The sequence below is a fragment of the Hakea prostrata genome, chromosome 5, assembly GCF_041222555.1.
Source record: "Hakea prostrata isolate BN-2017 chromosome 5, UWA_Hpros_2, whole genome shotgun sequence".
NCBI classification, from domain to species: Eukaryota; Viridiplantae; Streptophyta; class Magnoliopsida; order Proteales; family Proteaceae; genus Hakea; species Hakea prostrata.
The window spans coordinates 45,733,688-45,761,585 of NC_142604.1; the positions used below are offsets into that span (position 1 = coordinate 45,733,688).

General features: G+C 39.8%; 1 protein-coding gene and 2 pseudogenes across 1 annotated transcript; 2 read left to right on the forward strand and 1 right to left on the reverse strand.

The window, feature by feature from the left end:
- Nucleotides 1-237: 237 nt before the first annotated feature.
- Nucleotides 238-15,003, forward strand: LOC149016114 (cytosolic sulfotransferase 5 pseudogene; annotated as a pseudogene).
- Nucleotides 15,004-15,289: 286 nt separating this feature from the next.
- Nucleotides 15,290-15,715, reverse strand: LOC149016115 (uncharacterized). The gene has a single exon (XM_089156677.1). It carries the CDS (start codon nt 15,713-15,715, stop codon nt 15,290-15,292), a length of 426 nt encoding a protein of 141 aa, XP_089012803.1.
- A 1,694-nt stretch (nt 15,716-17,409) lies between these two features.
- On the forward strand, nt 17,410-19,429 carry LOC149016116 (cytosolic sulfotransferase 5 pseudogene; annotated as a pseudogene).
- Nucleotides 19,430-27,898: the final 8,469 nt, after the last annotated feature.

Below are 27,898 nucleotides of genomic sequence, written 5' to 3' on the forward strand. Positions count from 1 at the left end.
CGACTAATTACAGCTAAGCAAAATGATACATTACAATTAAACCACCGACAACAGTAACGCTTAATCGAAATGAATTGAGGACTTTAGTAACTTTTATAATTGGGTTCTGAGAAACCTGCATGAAACATGTGATAAATTAATTCTAGTATTTATAGTATCCACTTACCCATCGTTTCCAGCACAGAATTGCAAGAGTTTAGAGACAACAACCAAGTTGCTTTGTTCTATCTTTTGTTCATGGCTGACGATATTTCTTACAAAAAATGTTTCGTTCCCAAGAACAAAGGAGGAGAAGGAGAAGATGACAGAATCCACAGGAGACTCAGAGAAGTTGTTGCAACCCTTCCCACAATAAAAGATCCTTCAGGTAAACCCATGTTTCAATATCAAGGTTTCTGGTATAGTCCAGATCTTGTTGGTAGTGTTGGACCATTGGCAGTCCAAGATCAGTTCAAAGCATGTTCTAGTGATATTCTTATTGCCAGTAACCCCAAAACCGGTACAACTTGGTTAAAATCACTAGCATTTGCAATAATGAATCGTAAATCCTATTCTCCTTCAGATCACCAGCACCCTTTGTGCAGATTCAACTCTCATGATCTTATCCCAACACTGGAAGTAAGGTTATACAACGACAATGTTAATGGCGGCCGATTTCCTGACCTCAACATGCTTTTGCCTGTTTTGCCACCTAGATTATTTTGTACCCACATGCCTTACACATCACTTCCGCAATCGGTAACAGATTCCGGTTGCCGGGTAGTTTATATTTGCAGGAACGCTAATGATACGTTAGTATCACTTTGGCATTTTATTAACAAAATTGGGCAAAACAACAATTCAACTGGGTTTCAAACACTGGAAGAAACCTTTGAAAGCTTTTGCAAAGGGATAACACCATTTGGGCCATTTTGGGATCATGTGTTGGGGTACTGGAGAGCAAGTGGAGAAAGGCCTCAGAATGTGCTTTTTCTCAAGTATGAAGAGATGCAGGCGGAACCGGTTCTTCACTTGAAAAGAATGGCAGAGTTTGTTTTTTTTTTTTTTTGGGGGGGGGGGGGGGGGGGGGGGGGGTAGAAAAAAAAAAAGATTTTGTTTTTGTTTTGTGTGTAGGGTAGGAGAGAAGAAAAAAAAAAAGAGACGTGGGGGGGGGTTTGGGGGGCGTTTTTTTCCGGGGGGGGGGTGAGGTTGTTTTTTTTTTTTTTCCCCCACCGGGGGGGAGGCGGCGGGTGGGTTTTTGTTTGTTTTTTTATTAAAATCTATATTATCTATATATTAAGTTTCAAAATTAGTTTTTGCATTTCTTTTATTTAATTGTTTTGTTTGTGTGTGGGACCCTTGAGGTAAGGGTGGTAATGAGGCACCATGAGGTAAGGGTGGTAATGAAGCACCATGAGTTAAGGAGGCCCTTTATGACCTTGGTTAAAGGAGGCCCTTCATGGCTTTGGTTATGAGGCTCTTCATGACATTGGTCATGGGTCTTAAAGGTCTTGATCATGGTGATGAGGTGGGCTAACTTGAATGGTGGAATTACTCAAATTCTAACTCTTGACCTTTATTTCTCATTTCAACTTCATGACCATTCATGGCCATTACCATGAGTGGGGGTTAAGGTCTTTGAATGGGTTAAAGCCTATTCATTCCAAAGAAGTGAATATGAGAGTTACTTCCCCAAGTAGTGGGGAGGTTAGGTCAAGGGGGTTTATTCACATTAGTGGAGGAGGGACAAACCATTGATTCTCCATTAGTGGAGAATTGATTCTCCCCTTGTGGGGAGGTGTGGTTTGGGCCTATATAAACCCAACTCTTCCTTGCATATTGTGTGCTATTGTGACTCTCCTCACTCACATTATTTGTTTTACAAAGTTCATTTCTTTCTTGAGTTGTCTAAGTGTTGTGCTCTAGCTTTTGGCTCCTTTAAGGGACTAGAAGAACTACCTCATCTTCTAGTTGGAGGTTGCTTTATCTTGGAGGTGGTGGTGCGAAGAACCCTTGGTAGTAGGGTGCATCAATTACCTTAAAGACAGCATCAAGGTGTGACTCAACCTCATCAATCAGTGGTTCGTTCGGTTGCAACTTCGAGCTCTTCAAATTTGCTAAAGACGATCTTCATCTCTCAATTGTATTGCGATTTCATCTTTGTATGTTTGAAGAATTTGTAATACAATTACCCCAACAAGTTTAAGGTAATTGATTTGGAAGATCCAATGGCAAGTCTTGGAGATGGCGACTTCAACAAAGACGGAGACAACAACACTGAGGTTGTTGATGGAATTAACACCGGAGGAGATCCTTCAAACAATACCGTTGAAGGTAATGTCAACAAACAAGGTGACGACACTTTCGTTGCCATAGATGGTATGAGATATCCATTCCTTGCTACTCATGATTCAATCCCCACTAATGTAATTCCAACAAAGGATGATCTTATCCCGGATTTGGGTAAGATGAGGATTGTCACCGAGTTCGACAAAATCGAACAGTTTGGAGGTCAAAACTTCAAAAGGTGGAGGCAAATGTTGCTATTTGCCTTAGCCCAAATTGGGGTGGCATTTGCCTTGACCGAACCCATGCCGAAAAAAAGTATTGATCCTGTTAAGGAGGGCAAAAGGGTGGCTTGGATTCAAGCGGACTACCAATGCAAGAATCGACTTCGAATGCATTATCTAATTACTTATACCATGTGTATAGTTCATTAGAATATGCTTATTCGATTTGGGATGCTTTGGTTAAAAAGTATTCTCTTGAAGATGCTAGGTTCAAAGAAATACTTGGTGGCTAGCTTTCTAAATTTTACTATGAAAGATAGTGACACAATATCAACCCAAATTGATTTATTTCAAATTGTGGTTGGGAAGCTAGCAAAAGAGAAAATGGTCTTACCTAAAGAATTTGTAACCGGTGCCTTGATTGAGAAACTTCCACCTTCATGGAATGCTTTCAAGATGTCTATGAAACATAAGAAAACAGGATTGACCTTAGACCAGTTGGTTGTAAGGATCAAGATTGAAGAAAGGAACCGGTTCAAAGACAAAGGTGAAAAAGACCTTGGAGAAAGTCGCCTAAAAGCGAACTTGGTGGAAACCAACAAGCAAAACAAGAAGAGGAAAAGTCATCAAGAATATGATGAGTCTTCTAAGAAGAAGAAACTGACTTGTTTTGTTTGTGGAAAGGTTGGCCATTTTAAGAAAGATTGTAGGTTCAAGAAGAAAAAAGTTGAAAAGGTGAACCTAGTTGAAGATGATGTGTTTGTAGCTATGATCACGTAAGCCAATCTGGTTGAAAAACCAAAGGATTGGGTGTTGGATAAGCGGTGCTACAAGACATATCTGTGGTGATCTCAAGATGTTTTCCTCCTATTCCATGGGCTCAAATGATGAAAAGGTATTTATGGGAAACTCCCAAAGTGCCCCCGTTATGGGAAAAGGTAAGGTGACTTTGAAACTTACTTCGGGAAAAACTATTGTTCTCACCAATGTTCTCCATGTGCCGGATATTAGGCGAAATTTAATTTCAATTCCTTTGCTTAATAAAGTAGGAATGAAGTTGGCTTTTGAAAGTGATAAGGCAATTATCACTAAAAACAATGTATTTGTGGGAAAGGGATATCTTAGTGAGGGATTGTTTGTACTTAGTATTTCTAATGTTGTAATTGAAAAGGCTAGTACCTCTTCTGCTTACTTTGTTGTTTCGTCTAATTCTTTTGATTTGTGGCATGGTAGGTTAGGTCATAGTAGTGTAAAATATATCATCAAACTATGCAAGTTAGGGATGATCACCGAAAAGGTGGAATCTCCCAAGGACAAGTGTAAAACTTGTGTGGAGGCTAAGTTAACCAAAATGCCTCACAAGACTATGGATAGAAAGAGTGATCTCTTGGAATTGATCCATAGTGACTTAAGTGACTATAGGTCATATGAGTCAAGGGGAGGAAACAATTATGTTATCACCTTCATAGATGATTATTCTAGATATACCATGATTTATTTGCTCAAATCAAAGGATGAGGCCGGAAAGGCATTTATATCTTACAAAATGGAAGTTGAAAATCAACTTGGCAAGAAGATTAAAAGACTTAGAACCGATAGAGGGACTGAGTATTTTAATCTTGATAAGTTTTGTGAGGAAAATGGAATTATCCATGAAACGACCGCTCCTTACCAACCGGAATCAAATGGGGTAGCGGAAAGGAAAAATAGATCTCTTAAAGAGATGATGAACTCCATGTTGTTGAGTTCTAATGTACCACTTGATATGTGGGGGGAAGCCATGTTGACTTCATGTTATCTATTAAATAGAATCCCACATAACAAGACCGGTATGGTTCCATTTGAAAAATGGTTTGGTAGAAAACCAAGTATAAAACATTTACGTGTTTGGGGCTGTTTGGCCAAGGTGTTATTACCGGATTCCAAGAAAAGGAAATTAGGTCCCAAAACATGTGATTGTGTGTTCTTGGGGTATGCGATAAATAGCACGGCATACCGATTCATGGTAATTAAATCCATGGATGATGTTATTGAACCAAATAGCATCATAGAATCAAGGGACGTTGAGTTCTTTGAAAGAATATTCCCCTTTAAATCCGCCTTACCTATAAGTAAGGAGAGCCAATTGATCAATGGGGAGTTGGATCCAATTGAAGAGAATATCAATCAATTGGGTATTAGTGATGGAAATCAATCAAGAACAAGCAAACGACTCAAAAGACCCAAATATAAGGATGATGAGTGGCTTGTTTACTTGGTTGATAAGGATCCTCTTAATTATAAAGAGGCTATCACATCACTAGATGCCATCTTTTGAAGGAGGCAATCAAGAGTGAACTTGATTCAATCTTGGCGAATAATACTTGGGAATTGGTAGATTTACCAATTGGCTCTAAAACTTTGGAGACCAAGTGGATATTTCGAAAGAAGTTAAAAAGTGATGGGTCCCTTGATCGTTTCAAGGCTAGACTTGTTGTCAAGGGATTTAGGCAAAAACCAAACATCGATTATTTTGACACATTTGCCCTCGTGTCAAGAATTGCCTCAATAAGGGTTATGTTGGCAATTGCGTCAATACATAACTTGGTCATCCATCAAATGGATGTAAAAACTGCTTTTCTAAATGGTGATTTAGAAGAGGAAATTTACATAAAACAACCAGAAGGTTGTATTGTAAAAGGACAAGAGCAAAAAGTTTGCAAGCTTAGAAAATCCTTATATGGATTGAAGCAAGCGCCTAAGCAATGGCATGAAAAATTAGACAAGGCTCTAATTTCAAATGGTTTTATCATCAACAATGCCGAAAGGTGCTTATATAGCAAGTTTCACGGTGGTAAAGGCGTATTTATTCTACTATACGTAGATGATATGTTGATAATGGGGACGAGCTTGGCAATAGTGAATCAAACTAAGCATATTTTGATGTCTAATTTTGACACAAAAGACTTAGGGGAAGCTGATATGATTCTTGGGATCAAGATCATCAAGCAAGGGAATTGTATTTCACTATCTCAAGCTCGTTATGTGGAAAACATACTTACAAAGTATGGCTACCATGAACTTTTAGCAGTCAAAACACCTTTTGAGGTGGGATGTCATTTGAAAAGGAACTTGGGTGAACCAAAGTGAACCGTAGAAAGGTATGCACAAATCATTGGTTCAGTTTCATATCTTATGAATTGTACACGTCCGGATATTGCTCTTGCGGTAGGAAAGTTGAGTCAACATACTCAAAATCCAAGTAAAGAGCATTGGAGTGCAATTGATAGATTACTAAGGTACCTAAAAGGTACTATAGACTATAGTTTACACTATAGTGGTAAACCAACAGTTTTAGAAGGGTATTGCGATGCTAATTGGATTTCGGATACAAACGAATCCTTAGCCACTAGTGGGTATGTGTTTACACTAGCCGGTGGTGCAATCTCTTGGAAGTCCACAAAGCAATCATGTGGAACAGGTTCTACCATGGAAGCTGAGTTCATAGCTTTAGAGAAGGCAGGAACAGAAGCCGAATGGCTTAGAAGTTTAATGGCGGATATACCATTGTGGGAAAAACCGACGCCATCGGTATCACTACATTGTGATAACCAAGCGGCTATTCACTTAGCCAAGAATAAGGTGTACAATGGTAAAAGGAGGCATATACGCCTTAGACACAATCTTGTGCGACAAGACATAGATGAAGGAATGATAGCTATCGATTATGTGAAGTCAGAAAGGAATCAAGCTGACATGTTCACAAAGGCTATGTCTGTCAAAAACTTGTGTATTGCATCTACAGGAATGGGGTTAATGCCTTATCCTCGGGTCACATGATGGATACCCTACCTATGTGAAGAGGCTAAATACCTGAATTAGGTTCAAGGGGTACAAACGAAGTCATGGGAAGACCGGTTCAATACTACCATTTATAATTATTCCATTCTAGGGTGTAGATGAAGGTAATAGTACTACCACAAGGGTAAGGTTGAGCGAAGCTCTTAATTAGTCTAATCCCAAGGAATGTGGGGGTGTGTTAGTTGTGGTGCACATCAGAGACTAACCTAAGTGGATGTAGGTGGTTTGGCCGCTACTAATGAGAACTTATAGGCGAGTGCTCTAAACATTCATGAATCCAAGATAAGGGACATGGCCGGTTCAAAAGTCCAATGTGTAGTGTAAAAGGTAGCTCCAAAAGTCGACCTTTAGGACATGGATGATGGGGCGGTCAGCTACACTAATGAGGAAAGGTTCAAGGAGTCTGACTCTACCCGTACTTTGTAGCGCGACTCATTAGACCTAGTGTAGGTTCAAGTCCGAAAGACACCTACAACGATGTGTCCTTTAGTGTCTAATAAAGTCACAACACGAGTCCTTTTTTGCAATTTTGAAACTTGTGGGGGATTGTTAGGTTTTTTATTAAAATCTATATTATCTATATATTAAGTTTCAAAATTAGTTTTTGCATTTCTTTTATTTAATTGTTTTGTTTGTGTGTGGGACCCTTGAGGTAAGGGTGGTAATGAGGCACCATGAGGTAAGGGTGGTAATGAGGCACCATGAGTTAAGGAGGCCCTTCATGACCTTGGTTAAAGGAGGCCCTTCATGGCTTTGGTTATGAGGCTCTTCATGACATTGGTCATGGGTCTTAAAGGTCTTGATCATGGTGATGAGGTGGGCTAACTTGAATGGTGGAATTACTCAAATTCTAACTCTTGACCTTTATTTCTCATTTCAACTTCATGACCATTCATGGCCATTACCATGAGTGGGGGTTAAGGTCTTTGAATGGGTTAAAGCCTATTCATTCCAAAGAAGTGAATATGAGAGTTACTTCCCCAAGTAGTGGGGAGGTTAGGTCAAGGGGGTTTATTCACATTAGTGGAGGAGGGACAAACCATTGATTCTCCATTAGTGGAGAATTGATTCTCCCCTTGTGGGGAGGTGTGGTTTGGGCCTATATAAACCCAACTCTTCCTTGCATATTGTGTGCTATTGTGACTCTCCTCACTCACATTATTTGTTTTACAAAGTTCATTTCTTTCTTGAGTTGTCTAAGTGTTGTGCTCTAGCTTTTGGCTCCTTTAAGGGACTAGAAGAACTACCTCATCTTCTAGTTGGAGGTTGCTTTATCTTGGAGGTGGTGGTGCGAAGAACCCTTGGTAGTAGGGTGCATCAATTACCTTAAAGACAGCATCAAGGTGTGACTCAACCTCATCAATCAGTGGTTCGTTCGGTTGCAACTTCGAGCTCTTCAAATTTGCTAAAGACGATCTTCATCTCTCAATTGTATTGCGATTTCATCTTTGTATGTTTGAAGAATTTGTAATACCCCCCCCCCCACCCCACAAACATCACAACACCGCGTTCCTCACTTCTTCTTCCTCTCCCCTCCCCCCCCCCCCCCCCCCCTCCCCCTCTCTCCCTTTTTCCCTCCCTTTCCCCTTTTTTTTTTTTTTTGTTTTTTTTTTTTTTTTTTTTGGGGTGCCCTTTTTCCCCCCCCCAAAAAAGGGGAGGGTGGTGGTGTGGGTTGTTTTGGGGGGGGGGGGCCCCCCCCTCTTCGTTGGTTTATAGCTGTAGTTGTTCAAGCATTTCACTGATATGTGATACCAATTTCTAGCAACTACTACATTTCCCATTCACCTGGAAATTCAAGTAACTTCTTTCTTGATTGAAAAAACTGGGTTTCTGTTGCCTGCATCTATTGACGCTTATAGTATATTGATTGAATGCCTCCTTTAACTTGCAAAATAGGATACAAATACATTCATAAATAAAGAGTGAATTGTCGCATCCGCCCAGCTGGTATCGGGTACACCCAAATACTTGAGGGAGCAATTAATAATCACAAGATCAAATTCACATGCAATCACAAACCAATCCACATAGTAACATGATCATGAGCAAAGAATCAATAAGTCACAATAAATAATTGTAGTTGTGAATCAAAGAATATTCCCGAAGAGTAATCAAAATTAGGAATACTAATAATACCAAACTAAAAAGGAAAGTAATCAAATCTTTCAAGGTTTACATTCTCAAGCATTCTTAATTAAGTGACAAATATGAAATTCAAAGGTTTCAATATCTCTAAAGGTCTAGATCTTCCTAAACGTAAGACTAAGCTCCGTATGAATAGTCCATACGTGCACACGTGTCACCTTGTTTGTCGTCACCGCCGTAATCCAGTATCTTGTAGGATTGGTCGCTGGCGACTCATGAGCTTGAAGTGCCGAGATATCGTGATCTGCAATAGAGTCTAAAAACAAACATTCCCACGAGGGATGAGCTCCAAAGAACTCAACGAGTAATTCAAACAACATATATCCCAAGGCATGAGAACATGAATGAGTGATAATATGATATGTAAGTGCAATGTAATGAAGTGATGCTCCTAAACTCTAACCCATGCAAGTCTTTAACTAGGTAGGCACACATTAAGGTACACCACTCTGCTAGGTAGTCTCATATAGATCACAACGGCTCCGACCGAACTGGGTGTCACGACCAAGGTGTTGAGATATTAGTTCTCTCATCGACCATGACTAGGGGTTATGTCATATCCACCCAACCGGTATCCATTCACCCGAATACCCGGATGAGTGATCCACAACCCAACAGATCAAGTCTCAAACAATCACCAACTATTTCACACAATAGTCCATTCATGAGCAAGAATAAATTAATGTTATAAATATTAAGCAACAAATATCTCAAATAACAAGGATCTTATAAAGATCTCAAAATGAAATTAGAGTGCGGAAGTGAAGACAAATCTAAAGTAATCAACTGGAAATGGAAAGCATATTCAAAACTCATAAATCTTCTAATGTTTCGCCTTCTTCTCCAATCATTTTTACACTTGCAATTTAGGATCAATATCCAGCTTGTAGTTCTATCGGCGAATGAGGCGTCTTTGATCATTGTTGATTGGAGTCATAATAGTGCTCCATACTGGTACTGGGATCATACCATGAGCCACTGTCAGTTCCCATGCTTCCTCAGTCGTATAATAAATGGGAAGTATCTCCGAACAGGAGCCCAAGATCCCTTCTTCACCAACATAGTCATCTAACACAAAAATTCCTCAAAGGGTGAGCTCAAAAGAACTCAGCAAGTAGTTCACAAACAATAACCAATATCACAGTCTAAATCAACATATCATATAGTGCAACATATCATGAAGTGGAATGCAATAATGCAACTATACTCTAATGGATCCTAGTCACTATATGGTAGACACACATTAAGATAGAACACCATCCTTCTCTAGGTAGGTCTTGTCACTCTGATATCTCACGGGTTGGTTACTTGTCTTGAGAACTCGGGTGAGGGGTCAAGGCATCCCTCTTGGACTATCACCATGGCTAGGATTTAGGTCACCACTCTTTCACCACACCATTGGTATGAGTACTGGCGCATGTCAATGTCTTACTTCGCCTAATACAAGTCAACTACTCAATCACATCAACCTAGGTTTAGATACCTCCCCTTATGCATCTCACACTCTTGGTTTAGTATCCTCCCCTACTAGAGTCAATGTATCCTATGGCTCCAACCAACTTGGACTACGCCTTCCCTTAACCCTATTGGTCATATGCATATAATGGACAAGAAGCTCTCATGTCCTCTCACGGGTTGGCTACCACTCTTGAGCGCCCATAAGCCCAAGTCTATTATATGCAACCTTGCCAATGAATGTCCCTACAATGTGGTTGGGTCCTCTCACAGGTTGGTTACCGGTCTTGAGCTCCCACCACCCTACATTGTTGTCATGGGTCACTCAGCATCAATACCCATGCCGATACGGTGTGATATGACGGGTTATCTATCCAAACTCATGTAGACTTCTTAGTCATGGCAACCAGTAATCGTGAAAAGCATTTTGGGCATCAGAGGATTGAGTCCCATACCACCTCTGCTGATGTCCCAAGCCAGAAACACCCAAATAGATATTCCCCAATCCACAATCACAACATACATTCACTTTCTACAAAATAGTAAAAGGTTCATTTGGGTTCCCAATTCATAAATCGATTTAAGTTCATAATGTCACATGTTGATCCATACATCAATATCAATAACAAGTGACTTATATTCTGTAATTTTAGAATCATAAACATCATTCATAAATCCTAAAACAACAGATATCAACTAAGTAATAATGCCTATGTGTGAGTGAACATCCTCACCTTGCTTATGATTTGCAACTTTGAAAAGTAAGTCAAAGAGTATGTTAACGCTTCCTAAAAAGTCCTATTAACATGTTGGTTGGAAGTTAGAAACAACCCTAGAGGTCCTATATTGATAAGCAAAACAAAAGACCAACTTGCTTAGGGTGGTTGGTCGGAGTTGTTGCCTATGAAAACCAGAGCAGGCGACCAAAGCAAGGTTGGTCGCTTGGGCTGGTCACCCTGGGAAACCTGGCCAATCAACCAACCTATGAGTACGGATAAAATTGACTCGGATTATCAAAAGGCTTCCCGATTGGGTTCTAAACTACTCCAAAAATACTTAGAAAATTTTGAAATAATACTATAACATGATCTATCATAGTTTAGACATCAAACAAAGAAAAAAGGAATGAAAACCTAATGAATCCTATATTAGGTCTTATTCGAAATTGATATGGAAGATTCACGGATAAACCAGAGTGAATCAGAGTAAAGAGGGTAGAAGAATTAGGTTGGTACAGTAACTAGAAGCCCTCAACTAGGTCTAGCCAGTAGGAGAAATCAACCATAAGAGAGAGTTAGAAAGAAGAAGAGTATTAACCTTTAAGAAAGTAAATCGCCATTCGAAAACTTTGTCGAATGCTCTCCACATAGTCTTTAACCTTTGTAGAGTGTTTTTTGATGAGCTCTGACGTTCTCTGATGACTTTAAATTATAATGACATGTTCTAGAATGAGAACACATCAAATAGGGCTTTGAAAATCAAATTTCCAAAATTGCCTTTTTTTTTTTCATGGAACCAGACAAGTCGCCTGGGGCGACCAGGGCAATCAACTAGCCCCTAAAACTTTTGTTCTAGGAGCAGAATCGGCCTTGAAAGCCTATGCTTTGCCTTAGTTTCTATTATATACTATAGAAGGGTCTTACCTTGTTTTTGAGATCTTCTACACATGTCATCACAGTATACTTGATCCATTTACCAAGTTTGTCAATGTCTGAGTTAGATCTCCTTCCAAACTCTGACAACACTCCCAACTCAACATCATTTCCATCTATTTCCATTGGTTTAGAATCCAACCCAATGGTCTCTACTTGGATGGCCCAAAGTTGCCTTCTTCCCGCACTCTGAGTTCTCCCCCCCCCCTCCATTTGACCGAGTTCTCCCCCCCCTCCAATTGACCCAGGGGGGAGGGTTGCCCCAACAAGAGAAGGGTGAGTTGCTTGAGGTGATCCCTTAAGACGAACCCTATCGGGTGCGTGGACAGCAACCCGATAAGGTTCTCATCAGCTTCGTTTTCTGGTTTTCAATGAGTTCCAGATTGTTTAGGGCTTCCCAACAACTTCCCCAAACATAGTCTAATCGCATCAATAGATCCAAATCTCAAAATTTAAACAAGAAATAAACATATCATGATCTAGGACTATTCGAAATCTTCCCCTGAAGGAAAAATTCAGCATTCTAGAGTGATTGGTGAATCACTTGAATTGGTAGATCTAATCAGAGTTTAGGTTCCCTGGATTAAATCGATCTTCCCTCATGGTTTCCTCCGTCAATAATATCAAAAGAGATGAATTAGTAAATTGGAGGAAATAGCTAACCTTCAATTTTGCGGTCAAAAATTGTTGTAAATATGTTTAAAACTTATTTTATATAAATATTTGTTTTAATTGTGTCTTTTATTTATGGTTTTATTTAGTCCCACATCGGGTTAAGAGGATCTGATTATATGGTTTATATATAGTAAGGGCCCATGTATTATTAATTTGCCTGAATCCTGTTGTGACCCTACCATGATTATATATATACATATATATAATATATATATATATATATATATATATATATATATATATATTTTTTTTTATATATATATATATATATATATATATATATATATATATATATATATATGGTTTATATCTATGGTTTTATTTAGTCCCACTTGGGACTTGGGATGTGGGTCGTGGGCTTTGATCCAGAAGGCCCATTTTGTCATGGGCCCTATTCTGGAGAGCCCACTGCTGGGTGAATACGTGGAGATGTCATGAGAGGCACTTTCTTGCAGGGAGGTCAGCTGGATAGGTACCTTTCTGAAGGGAGCTGAGCTGAAAGGTACCCTCACAAAGAGAGGTACCTTACCCTTTCACCCACAGCCTTTGGGGCTCTATATAAACTCAATTTCGTGTTCATTCTGTACACTGAATTTCTCCTCCTCTTTCTCTCTCTCTCTCTCTCTCTCTCTCTCTCTCTCTCTCTCTCTCTCTCTCTGTTGTTGTTCTGTCTAGCAGTGAACATTACCTGATACACCTTAAGTAACCTTTCTGGGGTGCAACCTTAAAGGTTGGGCTGACTGATCTTGGGGTGAAGACACTGTAGATCCTGTGTTGCACAAATCGGGGTGTCTAAATACCTTAAAGAAAGTACCTCTGGTACGTTTAAGCTCAATGGATAGTATTGTGAGAACAAACGTTCAAGTATCTTTGTAGATTCCTCAACAGCATTACAACAAAAACTCGGATCATTTTTGGATCAGTTCTATAACTTCCTCCTTCTCTAAAATGTCTTCTTTGACACGTATTGGAGTTCTTCGATTGCTGGCAATAAAATAATCCTTTTTAGGGAAAAAAACAACTTTAAATAGGGGTCCACAGGGTAAAATCTCAAATTTATGCCTTTTCACTCATGGGCAACAAGGTGCATTCTACCCACCCAATGGACCAACCCCCATAATTTCTCTAGGAGTGGTGTTTTCTCGAGTGGTTGCTCTGTGGCACTACCATACCACTTAGTACACACTATAGGAGGCTCTTACTTGAACTTGAGGACCTTGCAAATGCCCATCTGTGAACTCCTAATCCACCTTCCCATCCATCATTGTTTGTGTCGAATCTTGTTTCGAAACTCAATAAAATTCTAGATTCTTCATCTCCACCATCCATGTCTATTGGTTTTGGTTATGATCTAATAGTCTCTACTTGGAAGGCCCCCAGCTATCTTCTACTAGCATTTCGAGTTCTCGAACCTACAAAACGGGTGTTGGGTTAGGATCTAGGGGATTTCACATTCCTCACCCCTTAAAAGAAATTTTGTCCTTGAAATTTGATGTGTACTTAGGTTTCCAAAGAGATAGGGATATTTTGCCCTCATCTTGTCTTCCTTCTCCCTAGATGCTTCCTTGGGGATGTGATTCTTCCATTGGATCTTAATCAAGGGTATGGTCCAATTACGCAACTGGTTATCCTTGCAATCTAATATCTCTAATGACTCTTCTTCATAAGAGAGATCCGCACCTAAACCTTCAGATTCTTGCTGTAGAAGGTATTCCGGATTCTCCACACATTGCCATAGCATCAATACATGGAACACATCATGCACACCAGCCAATAATGATGGTAAAGCTGATTGGTATGCAACTGACCTAATGTTTTCAATGATCTCATATGGTCCAATGTATTAGGGCTGAGTTTTCCCTTGATATTGAATCTCATCACCCCTTTCATAGTGCTACCTTTAGAAAAGCTTTTTGTCCAACTTGGAAATCAAGATCAGTCCTTCTTACCGCATAAGACTTATGTATGGACTGTGCTATCTTGATCCTTTCTCTGATCATATCAACCATTGCATTTGTGGTTTCAATCATTGTTGGACCCAAAATTCGTTGCTCACCAATTTCATTCTAGTGCAAAGGACTCTTGCAAGTCTATCCATACAATGCCTTGAAGGGAGCCATGCTAATGGTTGATTGATAACTATTGTTGTATGCAAACTCTACTAACTAGATACTCATCTCTGTTTCCACCCATATCTACCACACAGGCTTCGAGCATATTTTCTATGATCTGAATAGTCCGCTTAGACTATCCATCAGTTTGTGGATGATGAGTTGTACTCAAGTTCAAGTAGGTTTTCAACGCTTTTTGCAGACTACTCCAAAATCGAGAGGTAACCTTGGATCTCTATCCAATACAGTATTCACTGGTAAACCATGCAATCGCACCACATTATCCACAATTGGGATTGAAGGAGTTTAACATGGTTTGTGGTCGTTGTCATGGGGTGTTGTTGCAAATGCTGATATGAGTTGACCTAGGGGGTTGTGTGTATGGCGGGGAAAGCAGTTGTTGGTGGTTACCATATTGGTGAAACTGTGGTTGGACATCAACTATCTGGTGCACATTAAGAGGGTTGACAAAGTGAGGGTAATACTGAGGAGTGTAGTGAGGAAAAGGGATGTTTTGAAAAGTGGGGAAAATGTGGTTTGGCAGGTAGTGCTGGGTCACCGAAGCTTGTTGTTGATGTAGCATTGCTGTTGAGGATGCAGTTTCAGAAGTTGCATGGGGATTGGCTACTTGGATGAGGAATGTGGTTTTGCTGGTGTCAGCGTTTGCTAAATAGGGTTTGGGGGGAGTGGGACTTGCTAGGACTGATGTGGCATTAGGGTTTTAGCTTCTCTGGCACCAACAAAGATGAAAGGAGCCCATTCCATCATTCTAGGGGTAGGAGGAGTACTTGATTTGTGCACCGTATGGCATAGTGTTGAAGCTTTCACATATCTCTCCTTCAAGACATTTGTGGGCTTCTCTGAGGTTTTGTTCATCTAGGATCAATTTCCTGCAGGTTTTATCCTTATGGCCAATGAAACCTCAGTACATGCAGTAGATTGGTAGTCTTTCAAACTTGACCTTCACCAGTAGCACTTCTCCTATCTTCCTATGCATGTTAATAATATTGCATAGCTTTTGTTTGACATCAAAAGATATTCTCACTGTCATATACCTTTGTTGTTCACCAAACTGGTTTCCATTAATCATATAAGCTTTCAACGGTGAGAAAACTGTCCTTGCTGGTTGCATGGCTAGTTTCAAGCTGAAAATCTCCTGTGGGACACCGTGAAGTTGTATCCATATCTCCATCTTGTTGAAGCTCCATTTCTCTTCAGCATTCCATCTTTCCATAACGAGAAGATTTCCCCCAATAGTCCATGGACCATCTTCAATGACGTTTTTCAGATCTAGTGCATGCTGAAATTGAAAGAGAAATATATATCCTGTCTTTGGGATGACATCCATTAGGTCTTTGGTATTCCATCCTTTTAAGAGCCCTTAGAGACTGCTTGGGCACGGAACCTTTTACCTTCTAGGACCTTTCCCACCAAAGTGTTCGCAGGCAAGAAGATAGAGTGACATTCTAGGTCATCTCCCAAGTGAAGTTCACTTCTTCACGGTTGTTGTTCGGGTTAGGTGGATGAGGTGGGGTAGGGGGTTTTGGTGGGGGTGTGGCTGTTTGAATAGCAGGTGGTGTCATAATTTCCTGGCGTGGTTTAGGGGTGTTTGTCTGGATGTTAATGGATTGGAGGTGTTTGTCGAGTTCATAATGGCGTGTAGTTTAAAGGTGGGCCAAGACTTGAATGTTGCGCATTAAATGCACAACACCTACTGCCAATGGTTGAGATTTCGATCTCGACCATTGGCAGCACAATGCTGCGCATTTAATGTGCAGCACTGAAGTTGAACCGTGAAAGGTGAGTGAAGTAGGAAGACTCATGGTTAAGAAGGGATGGGCAGAAAAGATAGATGGGATGTAGGATTGATGGGGGCAAGTACAGGCAGGTGGCAAGCAAGCTAAAGGGTAGGAAGGAGAAAACACTCTCGGAGGAGGAAGGGCATGGAAAGTTATTTCGGCGAATTTTGCCCAAATATCGGCGAAATTCGCCAGTTTTGCCCCTGGCGAAACGAAACCAAGGGGCGAAACGATAACTGCCGGATATCGTTGATTTTTCAGGGATATCTTGCCGAACTAGCGATATCCGGCGATATCTCGCCAGAAAATCAACACTATTCGCCTCTTTCAGTCTTTCTCTTCTTTCTCTCCATCAATCCGAGGGAGCTCTAGGTCTTCATCAATGCTGCCTTTGTTGTTGGTGGTGGTAGTATGTCTTTTACCGGCGCCCAAAGGCACCAACGGCAGCAGCAGTAGTAGCAGTAGCAATAGCCGTGGGAGAAGCAGGGAGAAGAATGGAGGCGACGAAACCTAGGGTGCCTACCTGAGCCTACCTGAGCCTCGCCAAGCTTTATCATCCAGATGCAAATGCAGTGACTTCTAGCAACTGCTGGCGAGAGTTTGCCCGACCGTCCATGGTGAAGATGAAGATGAGAAGATGAAGATGAGATTCAATATGTACACGCAACCGTCATTCTCAGTCATTTATGAAAGTATTAAACATTTGGTAAATCATTCCCTCTTTACCTTTTTGGCATTTGAGCCTCATGTCACGTGGCTCTTAAATGACCATGAAATTGTTTAAAAAAGCACAAAAAACAAAAACCCTTAATGCAAACATAAACCCGATTTAACTAATCGACTTTTCACATATTATTATTTTATGTAAAAAAACCAAAACGCATACGTGGGTTTGAATTTTTAATAACAATTTGGGGCAAAATATCGCCGAAACCTCAGCGATATTTCATCAGCGAACCGAGCGAATTGAACGAACTATCGTTCCAGGAGGAAGGGAAGTGAATAATGTAGATGGAGAATCCTGAACCCATATTCAAATACACCAAGAAAATGACAAATTACAGCTAAGCAAAATGATAAATCACTACTGAAGCTCCGACAAGAGCTCCGACAACAGTACACTTAAATTGAAATGAATTGAGGACGTACTAACTTTTATAATTGGGCTCTGAGAAACCTGCATGAAACATGTGATAAATTAATTCCAGTATTTATATTAACCACTGACCTATCGTTTCCAGCACAAAAGCAAGAGTTTAGAGACAACAACCAAGTTGCTTTGTTCTATCTTTTGTTCATGGCTGACGATATTTCTTACAGAAAATGTTTCGTTCCCAAGAACAAAGAAGGAGAAGAAGGAGAAGAAGGAGAAGATGACAGAATCCACAGGAGACTCAGAGAAGTTGTTGCAACCCTTCCCACAATAAAAGGTCCTCCAGGTAAACCCATGTTTCAATATCAAGGTTTCTGGTATAGTCCAGATATTGTTGGTAGTGTTGGACCATTGGCAGTCCAAGATCAGTTCAAAGCATGTTCTAGTGATATTCTTATTGCCACTCACCCCAAAACCGGTACAACTTGGTTAAAATCACTAGCATTTGCAATAATGAATCGTAAATCCTATTCTCCTTCAGATCACCAGCACCCTTTGTGCAGATTCAACTCTCATGATCTTATCCCAACACTGGAAGTAAGGTTATACAACGACAATGTTAATGGCGGCCGATTTCCTGACCTCAACATGCTTTTGCCACCTAGATTATTTTGTACCCACATGCCTTACACATCACTTCCTCAATCGGTAACAGATTCCGGTTGCCGGGTAGTTTATATTTGCAGGAACACTAATGATACATTAGTGTCACTTTGGCATTTTATGAACAAAATTTGGCAAAACAACAGTTCAACTGGGTTTCAAACACTGGAAGAAACCTTTGAGAGTTTTTGCAAAGGGACGTCAATATATGGGCCATTTTGGGATCATGTGTTGGGGTACTGGAGAGCAAGTGGAGAAAGGCCTCAGAATGTGCTTTTTCTCAAGTATGAAGAGATGCAGGTGGAACCAGTTCTTCACTTGAAAAGATTGGCAGAATTCATGGGATGCCCTTTCTCATCAATGGAGGAGAAGGAAGGGGTGATTGATCGAATAGAAAAACTATGTAGTTTCCAGAATTTGAGTGCCTTAGCTGTGAATAAGAATGCAACAAATCATGTCGGGGTTACGTATGACGCTTACTTCAGGCAAGGTAAGGTTGGCGATTCATTGAATTACCTGACATCTGAGATGAAGCAGCAACTCGATTGCATCACAAAACAGAAATTTCAAGGTTCAGGCTTAACTTTCTAAATTCACTCTCCACCTTGATCTACCCATTGCAGATTGATCCTTTTTCCTATCCGTATTTCCACTTTCTGTTTTCTTGTGTGAATTTAGTTTTAGGTTATGGAATGCCCTATTTAGTCAGATAGTAGTATACTGAAGTAAATAACTGTGTTGGTTTTGAAGGTGGGGCATCTTGTATTCTGCTTTGGTTTTTAGCTGTAGTTGTTCAAGCATTTCACTGATATGTGATACCAATTTTGAGCAACTACTACATTTCACATTCACCTGGAAATTCCAGTAACTTCTTTCTTGATTGAAAAAACTGGGTTTCTGTTGCCTGCATCTATTGACGCTTATAGTACATTGATCGTACGGCTCCTTTAATTTGCAAAATAAGACACAAATACATTCATAAATAAAGGGTGAATTGTCACATCCACCCAGCAGGTATCGGGTCCACCCAAATACTTGAGGGAGCAATCCACAGTCACAAACATTATCATGAGCAAAGAATCAATAAGTCCAGCAAATAATTGAAGTTGTGAATCAAAGAATATTCCCGAAGAGTATCAAAATTTGGAATAGTAATAATGCCAAACTAAAAAGGAAAGTTATCAAATCATTCAAGGTTTACATTTCTAAAGCATTCTTAATTAAGTGATAAATATGAAATTCAAAGGTTTAAGTCTCTCTGAAGGTCTCTATCTTTCTAAACGTAGGGCTAAGCTCCATATGAATAGTCCAAACATGCACATGTGTCACCGTATATTTCATCATTACCATAATTCAGTATCTCGTAGGCAGCAGTCGCTGGTGTCTAATGAGCTTGAAGCACCGATATATTGCGATCTGCAACAAAGTTTAAAAACAAACATTCCCACGAGGGATGAGCTCCCAAGAACTCAATGAGTAATTCAACAACATATAACCACATATTCAAGGCATGAGAAAATGAATGAATGATAATATGATATGTAGGTGCAATGTAATTCAGTGATGCTCCTAAACTCTAACTAGTACAAGTCTGTAACTAGGTGGACACACATTAAGGGCCACTAGCTTCCTATAGGTAGTCTTACAAAGACCCCACGACTTCGACTGAATTGGGTGTCACGACTAAGGTATAGGGATATCAGACCTCTCGTTGACCATGGCTAGGGGATAGGGCCACACTCTCTCACCATGACCATTGGCATGAGAACTGGTGTGTGTTAGGGTAATACTTAGCCCAATGCAAAATCATCTCACATCGTTCTAGGATCAGATATCTCCCATTTGGCATCGATTAACGTGGTTTAGTATCCTTCCTTATCTGGGGTCAACGCATCTTATTGGTCATCCACATGAAGCTCCCCTTAACCCTATTGGTCATCCACATAAGATGGGGGGAAGCTCTCATGTCCTCTCACAGATTGGTTATCGATCTTGAGTGCCCATGAGCCCACCCCTACCATATGGAACCCTATCATTGAATAGCCCCCACGTGTCCCCTCACAAATTAGTTATTGGTCTTCGGCACCCACCAACCTAGCATCGCTGCCACGGGTCACTTAGCCTCAATACACCCGTTGATAGGGTAATGTCATAATGGGAAATACCTAATCATGTGCAAGTAGACATCCTAGTATGTTTCCTAAGCTACATGTCCATTCTAAGGTTCCAAGAGCAATGGTCAACCCACAACCCTAGGTTAAGTCCATGCATCACTTTATTAACCCACACTCAAACCACAACACATCATGATTCAGTAAAGTATAAATAGAGCATGATTCTAAAAAATTTTAGATTGATATATGATCAAAATAATCATATAAAAATAACATATAACTCATCATGAATGTTTAATAATAAATCAAGCTTCAATCATATACATACATGGTTGAATTTCCATATTTGATAAATAGATTATAACCTTTCAAGAGCAAACCAAACGATGGCCTAATACGTCCCAGATTATCCTAAATGATCACAAGTTAATGTTAGAATTACCTTGGAGAGTTATGCATTGAATAATATAATCAAATTCCAAACAGCAAGGGGGTTTCCTAGGTGGTTGCCTCGGGAGACCCCTCCAATCGACCCAAAAGGGGTAGGGTCGACCCAACCAAAGAAGGGTGAGTTGTTTGTGGTGATCCCTCCAAATGAACCCTTTCGGGTGTGTGGACAACAACCTGATAAGGTTCTCATCAGCCCCATTTTTTGGTTTCCAATGACATCCAAATTGTTTAGGGCTTCCCAACAACTTCCCCAAACAGAGTCTAATCTCATAAACAGATCCAGATCTCAAATTTTAAACAAGAAACAAACACACCATGATCTACAACTATCCGAAATCTTCCCGTGAAGGAAAAATTCAGCATTTTAGAGTGATTGGAAAATCACTCGAATTGCTAGGTCTATTCAGAGGATTAAATCGATCTTCCTCATGGTTTCCTCCATCAATAATATCAGAAGAGATGAATTAGTAAGTTGGAGGAAATAGCTAACCTTCAATTTTGTAGTTAGAAACTCGGATCACTTTTGGATCAATTCTATAACTTCCTCCTTCTTTGAAATGGCTTCTCTGACATGTATTGGAGTTCTTTAATGGATGGGAATAAAATAATCCATTTTAGGGCAATAACAACTTTAAATAGGGGTCCACATGGTAAAATCTCAAAATTACGCCTTTTTAGCCGCGGGCACCAGGGTTGGGTCGAGAGTCGCTTGGGGCTACCCGCCCAATGGACCAACCCCTTGAATTTCTCTAGGAGTGGTGTTTTCTCAAGTGGTTGCTCTGTGGCACTACTATACCACGTAGTACATACTACAAGAGGCTCTTACTTAAACTTGAGGACCTTGCAAATGCACCATCTATGAACTCCTAATTCACCTTCCCAGCCCATCATTTTTTGTGTCAAATCTTTTTCCGAAACTCAATAATAAAATTCAAGATTCTTCATCTCCACCATCCCTGTCTATTTGTTTTGGTTCTGATCTAATAGTCTCTACTTGGATGACCCACAACTGTCTTGTACTAGCATTTCAGGTTCTCAAACCTACAAGACGGGTTTTGGGTTAGGATCCTAGGGGATTTCACATTCCTCCCTCGTTAATAGAAATTTTGTCCTCAAAATTTGATGTGTACTTAGGTTTCCAAAGAGATAGGGTTATTTCACCCTCATCTCGTTTTCCTTCTCCCAAGATGTCCTTGGGGATGTGATTCTTCCGTTGGATCTTAATCAAGGGTATGATACAATTTCACAACTACTTATCATTGCGATCCAAATCTCTACTGACTCTTCTTCATAGGAGAGATGTGCACCTAAACCTTCAGGTTCTTGTTGTAGAAGGAATTCCAGATTCTTCACACATTGCTGTAGCATCGACACATGGAACACATCATGCACACTAGATAATAATGATGGTAACTCTAATCGGTATGCAATTGGCCTGACGTTTTCAATGATCTCATAAGGTCCATGTATTTAGGGTTGAGTTTTCCCTTGATATTGAATCTCATCACCCCTTTCATAGGTGATACCTTTAGAAAAGCTTTTTGTCCAACTTGGAAATCAAAATCATTCCTTCTTTTGTTTGCATAAGACTTCTGCCTAGACTATGCTGTCTTGATCCTTTCTCTGATCATATCGACCATTGCATTTGTGGCTTCAATCATCGCTAGACCCCAAAGTTGTTGCTCACCAGTTTTATTCTAGTACAAAGGAGTCTTGCAAGTCTATCCATACAATGTTGAAGGGAGCCATGGCAATGGTTGATTGATAACTATTGTTGTAGGCAAACCCTACTAAGGCTAGATGATCATCTCCATTTCCACCCATATCCACCACACAGGCTCTGAGCATATCTTCTAAAAGATCTGAATAATCCATTTAGACTGTACATCAGTTTGTGGATGATGAGTTGTACTCAAGTGCAGACTACTCCAAAATTGAGAGGTGAACCTTGGATCTCTATTCGATACAGTACTCACTGGTACACCATGCAATTGCACCACATTATCCACATATAGCCTGGCCAACTTAGCCATAGTGCAAGTGATCTTCATGGGAATAAAAATGTGTTGATTTGGTTAGTTTATCAACAAGCACCCACACGGTGTCATTTCCTTTATTGGTATGTGATAAGCCACTAACAAAATCCATAGTAATGTCTTCCCACTTCCAACTAGGGATAGGAAACAGTTGAAGAAGACTTGATAACGACTGTCTAACGGATTTAACTCACTAACACATGCTACATCTGGCTACAAAATCTTCCACATCATTCTTTAATCTAATCCAACAATAGTGGTCTTTCAAATCTCTATACATCTTGGAGCTGCCAGTATGTACTGTGAACATTGACTGATGTGTTTCACCCAAAATCTCCTCTATAAATTCTTCAACAGTAGGCACACATAGTCTTCCTCTATAAGTTAAAACACCATCGATAGACGTGAGAAAATCTAACTCTTCTTGCAGATTTGAAGAAATCTTCTCAATCTTCTTTTTCAATTATGGATCCAATGCAGGGCTATGATTTTAGCTCTCAAGGATAAACGTGCTGACATAGCCACAAGTAATACATTAGATCCTTCTGGCACAATGTAAAATTCCAGCTTCATAATTGCATTTAGAAGCGAATTGCTAAGAGAGGCCAGATCTATCTTTTCACGATTGCTCTTTCTACTAGGTGCATCAACAATGACATTGGCCTTTTCAGAATGATATTAGATGTCACAATCATAGTCCTTTACCAACTCTAACCACCTACGTTGCCTCATATTTAACTCATATTGGGTGAAGAAGTACTTTAGGCTCTTATGATCTATGTAGATGACAATCCTTTTTCAGTATAGATAGTGAAACTGGATCTTCAAAGCAAAAACCATAGCTGCCAAGTTCAGATCATGAGTTGGATATTTATGCTCATAATTCTTTAGCTGTCTCGAGGTATAAGCCGACACCTTTCTATGTTGCATTAAAACACAACCAAGGCCAGTCTTAGAAACATCAGTATTGACAGTCAAGCCTTCAGAGTCATCTAGTACTATCTATACTGGGGCATTTGTTAGTCTCTTCTTTAACTCTTGAAAGTTCTTTTCACAACGTTATCTCTAGATGAACTTTTTCCTTTTTAGTCAGCTTGGTCATAGGAGTAGCCAATCTAAAGAAAATTTTAATACACCTTCTATAGTAACTTACCATTCCCAGGACACTTCTGATTTTTGTCACAGACCTTCTTATACTGCAACTGCATTGACTTTATCAGGGTCAACTCAGATTCCTTCAGCTAACACAACCTAGCCTAAGAACACTACCTTCAATAGTCAAAACTCACATTTACTGAATTTGACTTACAACTTCTTTTCTCTCAAACTCTACAGGGCAAAACGGAGATGTTATACTTGCCCTTCTTTATTCTTCAAGTAGATCCAGATGTCATCAATAAAGACTAGGGGTGTAAATGGATTGGATTCGAATCGTATAGTGGTAATACCATATCCGCATCCTATTATATTCAGACACATTCAAATAATATCCTATCGGTTTTCGGACGGATTTAGTCGAATTCAGATGATAATCAGATAATTATTTTCTTAAGTAGATTCTTCTAAGTGGTTATGAATACAAATTGAATACAAGTTTTTGACTACTTGTTGACGTCTTTACCATTTTATTTGTGAGACTAGGTTTGAAATTTAAGAATTTAGCAATTTTGGTTGTTATTTTAGTAAAAAAATCTAGAAAAATAGTCACATATCTCAAGTAAAAATTATAAAAATAAGAAGAAAAAAAATCCAAATGAGTAACTTAATTGGATAATTTAACTAGACAGATAATAGTTAGTAAGAAAGGATACTATATCCGCATCTTATTAGTAATTGGACGGATTCGGATACCGCTAAACAGATGCGGATGTGAATTTGGTAGTGAAATTCGGTTATCCATTTACACCCCTAATAAAAACTATCACAAACTTGTCCAAGACATCTTGGAATACTCCATACATCAAATCAAGTCCATTAAAAGTTGTAGGGGGCACTCATCAACCCAAATGGCATCACTTTAAATTCATAATGTCCATAACGAGTCCTAAATGCCATCTTACAATGTCACTTGCCTTCACTCTAAGTTGATGATATCCAAATCTCAAATCTATCTTCCAAAACATTGCTCCCCCTTCAATTGATCAAAGAAATCATCCATCCTAAGTAGTAGGAACTCATTCTTGATAGTCAGCTTGTTCAATTCCCAATAGTTAATACACATGCACATACTACCGTCCTTTTTTTCTCCACAAACAAATTAGGGGCTCCCTAAGGAGACACTTGGTTGAATGAAACCTTTATCTAAGAGCTTGTTCAACTGACTCTACAATTCCTTCAGTTCAATATGTGCATCCTATATGGTGTCTTTAACATAAAAGCCACTCCAACACTCTTTCCGCAGGTAGTCTTGACAAAGACATCAATGAAGTCTCTTACTACCCTAATGCTTTCAATAGTCTTCTCTTTTTTATTCTTATCTCCTGATGAGGCATTTAAAGTGAAGCACCTTCCATCAATGAATTCGCTTGCATTGCGGTGGCTAAGGTCTTATTACTAGGCCTTCCTTCATCTCCTTGAAATTCAAAAGATGTAGTTTCTTCAGGATGAAAGTGCACCTTCCTTTTCGAGCAAAGGATAACTGTTTTGTTAGCAGTTAACCAATCCATTCCCAATATCACATTGGTGTCCCTTTATGTCCAACTTCACTAGATGGGCTTCCAAGTCTCTACCACTAATGGTCACAGGACAAGTCTCTACTACTTCATCTAGTCTGACAACATATCTAGTCAGAGAATTAATCACTAGAACCTTGGTCAACTTCTTAGGTAACACCGATATTTACCTCCCAAATGTAGATGATATGAATGAGTGGGATGCATTGGTGTCAAATAAAAAAAAAGCAGGAATTGAGGTTGCAAGTAGTGTACCTATCATGATATTGTGACTTTGATCATGCTTGGTCTCGATGATGATGTACACCTTTTTGGAAAGAGGGGCTTGTACTGGCTTTGCCACTACTGCAGTGTGCTGATTTGGTTTGTGAGGACATGCATGAGCAAAGTGCCCCGTGTGTCCACTATAGAAACAAGTGGCTTCTTTCTGTCCCATAGCTTGCACTAGTGTTGGAGGCTTCTGCCTTGGGTTTGCATAGACAGGCTTTAGAGGTTGAGTAGTGCCAACTGGTCGATTGGCATCATTAACATGTCCACTTCCATTTCCATAGCCTCCACCCTTAGGCTGATGATCTAGAGTGGAGTATGGAGTAGGTCTATTAATCCTCCTATTAATTTTTTCTACATAACTATTCTTGTTTGACTCCAACCTCTGCAGTTGTAAGTTTCCTTTTCAGATTCTTCCAACTTCTTTGAAGTCTACACGACCTACGCATAACTCTCTACAGGCTGCACTGAGAGGTATGTCCTGATAGAGGGTCTAGGTCCTTTGAAGAACTTCTTTTCTTTCTCCAGATCTGCTTTCATTGACTTAGGGGTAAAGAAGAACAACTCTTCGAACTTTTGTTGATATTCCAGCACTAACATCGATCCTTAGAAAGTGCCATGAATTCTGACTCCGTAGCATCTTTCACTGAATCTGGGAAATAATGGCATCTTTGAACACATTCCAGGTAATGTTATTGTTGTTAAGAGTTTCCAATATTGGTCATGTTATATTCCACCATGCATCTACCTCATGCTGAAGCTTCTGCCTAACACAAAAAATCTTTTAAGCCTCAGTGCATTGTAAGTATCTAAAAGCTTTCTCCATCTCTAGAATCAACTTGTTCTGCAACAGGGTGTCCTTAGTCACTCTAGTGAAGGTAGGCATTTGGAGCTTCAAAAAATGCTCCATCAACGTAGTGTGTGGTCCAACAACATAGCCACCCACATTTGCACCAGCATCAAAAGTGCTAGCTCCATTAGGGATCGTTGGAGCAACACGAGATGTGTTATGCATAGTCATGAACCCTTGCATCATCTAATTAAAATGAACATGTTGTTGTTGCATCATATTACTCATGATGTTCATGACATCTTGAACCGTTACCATAGGAGGAGGAGTTGACGGGGCGCCACCTTGCTGGTTATTCAAGTTTCCGTCAATAGGAGGAGGGACTTCATTGTTGTTATTGCCATTTCCATTATGGCAATTCAGAACATTTATGTTCCTTAAGTTTACCATCTTGAAACATCACCCTAAAAAACAACCATTCAGTTCAAGAATGTCTCCAAGTTTTAACTCAAGCATGCATACAGTAGCTCAAACATCACTAATATGCATCAAACAAGGAACCACATGCAGCAAAGAAGCAAATATCCGAAAAATTCCGCAATCTTGCCAACCAAGGGGTGGGTCGCTAGGACTAGGGAGGGGTGACCCATGCCTGAGGCTGTCGGGTTGGGGTCTTTAGAAGCCTTCGACCACACCCCATTTTACTTCTATTTTTCTCCAAAACTTCTTGTCTCTGAGGAAAAAGTTCCACTTGACTCTAAAGGTGATTTTGGGCTTCCTTGCACTTCAACAACGCCAACCACATGATTCTATCCAACAAAATACAGGTAAGTAACCATTTCATCTCAAAGCACTTCAGATTTATGGATGTTTTTTTTTCAAATATTGAGATAGGTTAGGGCTTTTGTTAGAAACATGTTTAGAAGTGATTTTTCTTACTTCCAAACTATTCCCCACTGTTCACATTGCCTTTCATACTACTATTTCATATCTCTTGACAATTCTTCACATTTACATCTCAGATTGATCAGTTTCTTGGTGAGTTGGGTCTCAAATTGAAAACACATTGAGATTTTTTTTTAAGCTCCCTTCTAAGCTGCAACTTTGTTTTATAACACAATCCCCATCACCCACAAAGTCTTTTGAGCCATTCTTTGCAATTTTTCACAAAACTGCCATTTTTCCTCTTTGATCACTTGATGCCTCTCTTCTTCTTTTTATTTTTATTTTTATTTTTTAAATTCTATACATTTCTATTACCAGAGCTACTCACACGGCATTTTGGGGAGGACGCCATGGATCTATGCATGGTCAAGGTTATGGGCAGGGTATTTAGTGCCCAGATCTCTTCGACACCATTGACATGGAATTCTTATGCCACACTTTCTTCAAAGATTCTACCATTAAGTATGGGAGGCTACTGATCACTTGGGACTTAGGGGCTTTCCGCATGCAAGAGAGATTCTAGGCTCTAGGTTGGGAGTGTATGCTAAACCTAGATGAGCTTGTCTACCCAGATTTGGTCACGTGTTTCTCAGTAATCTAACATACCGAGAGGAGGATGCTGTCGAAGGCGATTGGCAGCTTGTGATCTCAAGTAGGGTATGAGAGCATATCCACTTCTCAACTAGGGTTCTAGCACACATC

Excerpts from the sequence above, each read along its gene's own strand:
- LOC149016115 (XM_089156677.1), bottom strand. The coding sequence starts at position 15,715 with ATGGATGTCATCCCAAAGACAGGATATATATTTCTCTTTCAATTTCAG.